The 7,571-nt window shown below is 51.3% G+C and overlaps 1 protein-coding gene across 3 annotated transcripts in view; it reads left to right on the top strand.

Moving 5' to 3' along the window:
- BAZ1B (bromodomain adjacent to zinc finger domain 1B) overlaps positions 1 to 7,266 on the top strand; it is a 64,578-nt gene extending 57,312 nt beyond the window's left edge. For 2 of the 3 annotated variants that reach the window (XM_027861566.1, XM_027861565.1), the window contains exons 15-19: positions 602 to 749; positions 1,378 to 1,493; positions 3,549 to 3,694; positions 4,784 to 4,887; positions 5,123 to 7,266. In XM_027861566.1, the coding sequence (XP_027717367.1) occupies positions 602 to 749; positions 1,378 to 1,493; positions 3,549 to 3,694; positions 4,784 to 4,887; positions 5,123 to 5,483 (875 nt within the window). In that variant the 3' untranslated portion in view covers positions 5,484 to 7,266. The remainder of the gene's footprint in view (positions 1 to 601; positions 750 to 1,377; positions 1,494 to 3,548; positions 3,695 to 4,783; positions 4,888 to 5,122) is intronic. The other variant, XM_027861567.1, reaches the window with a different exon arrangement.
- Positions 7,267 to 7,571: the final 305 nt, after the last annotated feature.

Below are 7,571 nucleotides of genomic sequence, written 5' to 3'. Positions count from 1 at the left end.
TCACACAGCTAGTACGTGTCAAGTGTTTGGTCTAAGGCCGGATTTGAACTCAGGTCCTCCTAACTTCAGGTCCTGCGCTCTATCCACTGCGCCACCTGGCTGCCCCTCTGAGTGGCTTCTGAAGTTAGTTCAGGGCCTCTTCTGGTCAGTTCATTGTCTCTGTTTGGGCCCATCTCCTTTCATCGCCCCATTTCCAAAATGGGAAGATTAGTACCTGGTTCTTTCATCTTTCTCTCTTAAAAGTTCTGTGCTATGGCAGGGATTTGTATATGGGTGAAAAAATTACCAAGAACTTTAGCTGAAATCAGTGATAAATTGACTTAAAATGAGTCTCACCTGAGTCCTTCAGTGTGCCAGGGGTTTTAAGGTTATTTTAGCTTTAAGTCCATGACTTTGTGAGTTACAGAAATAAGAGAAATTTGCCATATCAGAGAGTTAGCTGAAACATGGCGCACTCGCCTGGGCCTGCTCAGCCAGTAGAATGTTCTGGCCCCAGGGAGTCTCCCCCAGGACTCCATTGGAGCCCCTCCTGAAGGCTGAATGTCTGTTGCCGTGCTACCAGACAAAATAACTCTGAGTGCTTTGTTGTTGTGTTTTGCAGGTGAAGATGACAAGCTGATCCTATGTGATGAGTGCAATAAGGCCTTCCACCTGTTTTGTCTGAGGCCGGCATTGTATGAGATTCCAGATGGAGAGTGGCAGTGCCCGGCCTGCCAGCCTGCCACGTCCCGACGAAGCTGTAGAGGCAGGTGAGTGAGCCTGAGCTCAGTGCCCAGCGGCTGATTTTACTTAGTGGCCAACTTTCCATGTTGTCAATCCTCACTCAGCTCAGATTTGATGCCGTTGTTACCCTAACCAAGCGTGAGCTTTACTAAGGGGGAGAGGATCTTTGTTTTGTGGAGAAGGTTGAGGGTAGAGCCTGTCCCTGTAAAGTTATATCCTGCTCCATCTCAGTTACAGTCAGAGAACAAAAGGAAAGAGCCGTCCTGTTCCCAAAAGGTTAGGCCTTTAGCCAGCTGGTGTAGGTGGAATTGTACTTGCTTTGATGTCTTGGTCACCTGCAAGCTGTCTCACCTCCTGGAATGGAGCCATCAGGCGAACCCACACCTGTCGACTTGCTGTTGGCCTCCGAGCGTTCACCCTTAAAATGCTGAGTTGTCACGGGTAGGGAATGTGTCACCATTTTGTTTCTCAAGGGAGAGCATTCTTGGCTTCAGTTTGTGTCATGCCTGGCCTTCCTGGGTCAAATGCAATTCTCACTCGTGACTGGACAAATATGGATGGTCTGTGGGCAGATGCTGCCATGGCCTCTGTCCTCTTTTGGGACTCATTTAGGCTCCCAGTCAGTCTCCTCGTATCCCCTTCTTCCCCAAATAGGAATTACACTGAAGATTCAGATGATGAGGACGATGGAGAAGAGGGGGATTCGGAGGAGGAGGAAGAGGAGGAAGAGGAAGAGGAGGACGAGGATTATGAAGTGGCTGGAGTTCGACGTGAGTTTTTGAGTCCATGACTGAACCTGGAATTGATTTGTCTGATGTAAACCACTAATTCCCCACAGCCGAAGATGGCCTCGAACCTTCTCCAAATAGCCAGGGAGCTCATTCCTCTGATAACTTGTACTGTCTCACTTCCTGCTTCCCTGTGTGTCATGGCTACAGGCAGCCTCCCTCCCAGCCCCCCTAGATGTCGTGTCATGTAGCCGGGGATGGACTGTCTGATTTGGGGGGGTGCTGGTCAGAGGCCCTGACATAACCAAGGTTTTCCGCTTTGTGATGTTTGACTGTGGCCCCTTTTGGACAGAGTGCTGAGTGTGCATTTACTGCGCGCCTCTTGTCTGGATGCAGTGAGCAAGGCTTCCCCCGTGGTACAGGGAAGGCAGTTTGGCTGGTTTATCGCAGCTTTATTTCTTTATGGCCAAGAATAAGGGCGTTCAAGGTCAAATCATTTTGCTTTAGACAGTTCAAAAAAAAAATTTGCCCCATATTGGTTCATCCAGATGATTTTACCCCTACTCCCACCCCACCCCCATGCTGACTCTGATTTGTCTGCTCCTCCTTCCCCGCAAGGTTCCTCCGACCTTCTTGGAGGAGGCTGGGTGTTGAGAGCTTACCCTCAGAGCTATAATTAAAAAGCCTAGTGCTTCGTGCCTTGTCTCTGTAACAGAATCACTGGCCCCAGAAATGTTTGCCTGCTACCAAGAGAATGAAAAGTCCTCATAGTTCTTGGTGGGGGGAGTGAATTCTGAAGGGCCTCACTCCCATTTCAGACTAACATTCTGCTTGCTTTGGCCATGGGTATCAAAGTGCTATGGAATTGTTTTCCTCTTTCTCCCCACAATGACCCTCCACCCTCAAGGCAGGTGACCACTGTGAGGAAGTGTGTCTGCTGTTGAAATCAGGGGAACAGTTCCCAGCTTTTCAAAACCCGCACCCCACCATGACCTTTAGGAGCACCAGTATCTGAGAACAGTCAGTGAAAATGAAGCTCACTCTGATGATCCACACATCATCTTGGGGTCCTCCTTTGGGCCGCCGGGACAGTTTTGGATGGACCAGCTGATGGAATCCCTCAGGGGGCTTGCCTCCCAGGCTCTGCTTTGGGCGGTGATTCTTGACCTCTTGGAGTAGCCAGGCCCTAAGCCAAGTGCTCTGACAATAGTACGAGAAGGGCTGCTGGGTTCTAAAAATACACTCTGAAATGTTGTCAGTTCAGTCCTGGCCTCAGCTCCCCACCCCTGCCCAGAATTTCAGCTGCTGAGTGTCCAGTGTGGGAGCCTGGAAAAATCCGTGTGGCAAACCTTTGTTTTAATGGAGAGGGCCAGAGCTTAGATGTTGGTGGTGCATTCGTTTCTGAGGCGATCCTAGACAGCGTTGGCTTGGAGGGCATCATCTGACACAGTGCCAAGAGCAGTGGCCCTTATGTGGGCCAGCCGGTCACTGTCCGCTCGAGGTCTGCAGCCCATGGTTGTGACTTTGTGGTGTGGTGGGATCCAGCAGCAAGGGAATAACCACAGAGATAGGATACCTCCCAGGCCGGCCAAAGCCTGAGCAAGATCGGCCCGGCGGCCCTGGGTGTGCTAGTCTTTCAGTACAAGATGCCTGCCTTGCTTCCAGGCACCTTGTTGGCTTGTATTTCTTTGAAAGGAAATTGTGTTGAATTCTGGGTTTGTTGGCACCTGCCCAGGGGTCCTCAGGACAGCTCTTTGCTTTCCAAGGGGATTGTGATCAAATTAGATTTCCTGAAATCTCCCACTGGCTGCTCAAACTGGTTAAGTAACTTGAGTTTGATTTGTGGAGGGGGGGGGTGGGAACGAAGACAGGATGATGGGAGGTCTTTGGCAGCTTCTGAATGGCAGGATCCCTTTGTCCTCTGCTTTTCTCTTTGGCTTGTTTTGTACCTGAAAAGGAAGCCTAACATCCCATCTGGGAGATGGAGGGGGTGGGGCTGAGGCTGGGAGTCTGATGGGACCCTGCCAGGATCGTCATCCTCAAGTTGTCTCAGTCACTGCCTTCCTCTCTGCTCTAAAACCACACTTTTCTTTTCAGTACGACCCCGAAAGCCAGCCCGGGGCAAGCATGGTGGCATCTCCTCCACTTCAAGGCCAGGCCGTCGTGCAGGCAAGAAGTTACATCCTTCCAGGAGACCCCGGCAGAGGGCCCTGCCAGGAGATGAGGCCGAAGTTGATGAGCTGGTAAGCTTAAATTGCTTTCAGGCAACAGGTGGGGATGTCCCTCCCCTCCTCTTGCTCCTTTCCCCCACCTCCACTTAATTGGGGGAGGGGTGTCTTAGAGCAGGACCCAAGCCAGCTGGGACTTCAGACCCTCTAAGGACCAAGCTATGCCCGGCATCCCTCTGCATTCGCTTTCACACGTTGTCTGCAGCTTGTTTTTAAATAGTATCCCTCTGTCTCCGGGGGGTCGAAGGGGCCAGGGCTCATGGGTGTGAGAATGCCAGCAATGCCAAAGCTTGCTTGCTGCGGTGGGTCCTTTTTCTGACAGTTGTCAGCCTTCAGAGTGTCGGTGCTGTGCTGCCCACCCAGCCGACAGAGGGGGTGGTCTCACCCAGCCCCTGCCTTGGTCAGAGCCTGCAGTGGTTGTTGGGGTGTGGCAGAGCCTGGGCCCTGCTGTAGTCCCCACCTGCCCTCAGGCCTTCTGTTGAGCCCAGGTCACCTGGCACAGCCCTGAGGAGGGCCTTGCTCAGCGCTTCCTTCTTATCTTGTCATCCTCTTCACCCCCAAATATGGAGCTGGACAGCTCTGGTTTTCCCTGTATTTCTCTCCATGACAGCAAAGTCCCAGGGGCCATCAGCTGTTGCTGGTCATGGCTTTAAATGACACATTGAGCCCTCCTAAAAGCTGGCTCTTACCCTAGCACAGCTACTTGGGGAAAGGCAAATGGGGCTGGAGCCAAGCAGGGCGATGCTTCTGGGTTGGGCACACTCTCCCTTGTCCCTGCTCGAGCATTCTGCCCTTAAATTTCCAGAAGAAAACAGGGCTCTCTCTGCCCACGTTCCTAGCTTGAATTTATAAAGGGATTTTAAAAATTATTATCATGCCACAAAAGGCCCCTGCTGGCCTTTGTTATTGTAAAGGAAAGAAAACAAAAAGGTCACACTATTTTCATATAGCAAATGTACATACTTTTACACACACCCCCCCCACACACACACACATTCACGTGTATGGATCTGCCTCTCTGCCCAGTTATCCTCCCCACCTCATTCCCTTCTTGCAGCACTGGGGGTTCACTAGCATCACCTTCTTTCCTCTGCTTGGAAATAGGTGCTTCAGACCAAAAGAGGCTCAAGAAGGCAGACTTTGGAGCTGCAGAAGTGTGAAGAGATCCTCACCAAGCTCATTAAGTTCCGATTCAGCTGGCCTTTCAGGTCAGCGTCCCACCCTGCCCCAGCCCAGGCTCCCGCAGCCAGCCATAGCTTCCTTGTACCTGTACTGAGGGGGCTCTCACCGGAGTGATCTATGGGCTGAGCCCCCATGGGTCCCTCCCTGGACCAACCTTCCCTGGTCTTGGTGGTCGGGCTGACAAGGATGAGGCAGTTAGGGGAGGCACTGTCCTTGTCAGCAACTGACCTTTCCTCCCTCGGACCTTCCTTTCCCCCCCAGGGAGCCTGTGACCACAGAGGAGGCAGAAGATTACTTCGAGGTCATCAGCCACCCCATGGACTTCCAGACGATGAAGAATAAATGCTCGTGCGGCGCTTACCGCTCGGTGCAGGAATTCCTGTCCGATATGAAGCAGGTGTTTGCCAACGCGGAGCATTACAACTGCCACGGCAGCCACGTGCTGACCTGCCTGGCGAAGACAGAACAGTGCCTCGTGGCCTTGGTGCACAAGCACCTCCCGGGCCACCCGTACGTCCGAAGGAAGCGCAAGAAGCTCCCCGACCAGCCCTTGGAGGGGGAAGTGGGAGACAGTGACCCAGAGCCGCCGGGACATTCCAGGGGTCGGAAGAGGAAGAAATAAAAGGAGGCTGGGACGGTGTCCAGAGTGGCGGTGAGGGCAGAAGACTGAGCAGGCCTCCCAGGGAATGGTTCACAGGGAGGGAGAGCGACCCTTCTGAGGCCTCTCCACCGCCGCCGCTGCTGCTGCCGCCGCCACCACTACAGAGAGAACTGAGCGCCTGCTTCCAATATAATACATGTTGTTAGGCAATGTTGGTACTAGGTTGGCTTCTGTGCCCAGAGTGATCTCGAGGGATGGAAGGGGGCTGGGGACGGGCACTCTTGCCGCCATGTTAAAATTGTTAGGAAGTCGGTGAAATGCCAAGGTGTTCCCTGGGAATCCTGTGCCCCTTTGCTGAGAGTTCTCTCCTCCTTTCCAGCCCCTGGGGGGCTACCATAGAGGGCTTCGAAGCCTTCTGCAGCTGCCTGCAGAGCCAAGCCCCACCTCTTAGTGCAGGGGAGGGATTGCTTTGCTACACAGGACCAAGAGTAACCAGGCCGGTGGGCTGTTGATTTTAAAATATATATATATACACACATACATATATATATATATATTTATATATGGTCTTGATTTTTTTTTGGAAACCCCCCCCATCTTTTTCTCCTGCCCCCAGTAAAATTGAGTACATCCCCCCATTCGGAGGTCAGTTCATTTTTCACCAGCATCATGAGATAATTTGGCTTTGAGGTGATCTTGGTGGGCCTGAGGGGACGTCCCCTTCCTCCCTCCACCCCCACCCCGTCCAGTTGAGGCACTTCACTATTAAAAAGACTGGAGGTTCCTGCTCCCGTAGTTGGCTTCTAATCATGCAGCCAGTCCTTCCCTTGGATGAATCTGGCCGGAGGAGGGACATTGGCCCTCAGCCCATCTCTCAGCCAGACAAGATTTGGGGAGCAGAACAAAGCAGGAAGAATTTGAACTTGTAACTTTTTTAAAAATTGATTTTTCTAGTTATTAAAAGTTGCTTGTTTCAGCAGTGATATTGTATAAAGGACACCTTGTAAAATAATTCTGTCGTCTTGCTTTGGCACATGTACAGGACAATTTATATGAAAGCCGTGTTTGCTTAATCCTCGTCTCCCCCTCCCCAGCTCGTTGAAAGCCAGAAGGGTTGGGGGGGGTCTCTAGTCTTGGCTCCCTGACAGCAGTGCTGCTCCCCCCAGTTCCTTCCTCTTGCCAAGTATGGAGGCCCCAGACTCCAGCTTGGAGAGTCTGGGAGGATTTCATTGGCCCCAGAAGGGGAGGGAGAACCGGATGGAGAGCCTTTTCCTGGGTGAGTCCTTAGCCCCTAGTTGTTGTACTTAGGCAAAACTTTGTAGTCCCGATTCCCTTTTGTGGCCAACTTTGATAAAAAATACAGAACAGGGTTAAATTTTTTCTATCAAGTTTGAATTTGGAAACTGAGCCAAACAGCTCTAATGTACCTATTTAAATAAACCCACAAAAGTGATGTAACTCCTAGGATTTGAGAATAAAATCTTTACTACTAAACTGCAAGGTGTGTGTCCCTATATATCTTATCTCGGTGGCAGAGAAGGATGTGGGAGGGACTTGCTCGGTGGCTGATGGGATCACTTGCTCCCAGCTTTCTCTTGTCTAGACCTGGAGCCAGTGACACCCTCCACAGCCCTGACCTCCACCCCCGAAGGCCCAGCTCTTCTTGTTAAATATTGAGCATCTGAGTTGCTTCAGTGCCGTCTGAATTGTATGTTTCCTTTTTTGTTTTTAAAAATTGTCATTCAGGAGGGAGAGGGCCTGCCGAAGACCAGGCTTGTAATAAATTGGAATTTCAAACAATAAACATTATGTACTCGTGTTTGTTTAAAAAATATTCTGGAGACTTGGAGGGTCCTCACTGGTGGCTAGCTCTCATTCCGTCCACCTTGGCTGGCCAGCTGTCAGTTCCTCCAGCGTCATACTTGGCCTGCCGAGTGAGGTGATGTCTTCTTCTATTTTAGCCGCAGGTCAGGCTCGTAGGCTGCTCTGAATCTCCTTCCTTCCTGCGTGCGTCTCTGGTGTCTTGCTTAGTCGGGGTGAGGATTTTAAGGCTTTAAACTATGCCATTAGCTGAAGTTTTCATTCTTTTTTAACAAAATTCAAACTTCA

Source organism: Vombatus ursinus, unplaced genomic scaffold (assembly GCF_900497805.2).
Source record: "Vombatus ursinus unplaced genomic scaffold, bare-nosed wombat genome assembly UNPS02014768.1, whole genome shotgun sequence".
NCBI lineage: Eukaryota > Metazoa > Chordata > Mammalia > Diprotodontia > Vombatidae > Vombatus > Vombatus ursinus.
The sequence above is the reverse complement of the archived record's forward strand: the minus strand, read 5'-3'. Positions and strand labels throughout refer to the sequence as shown.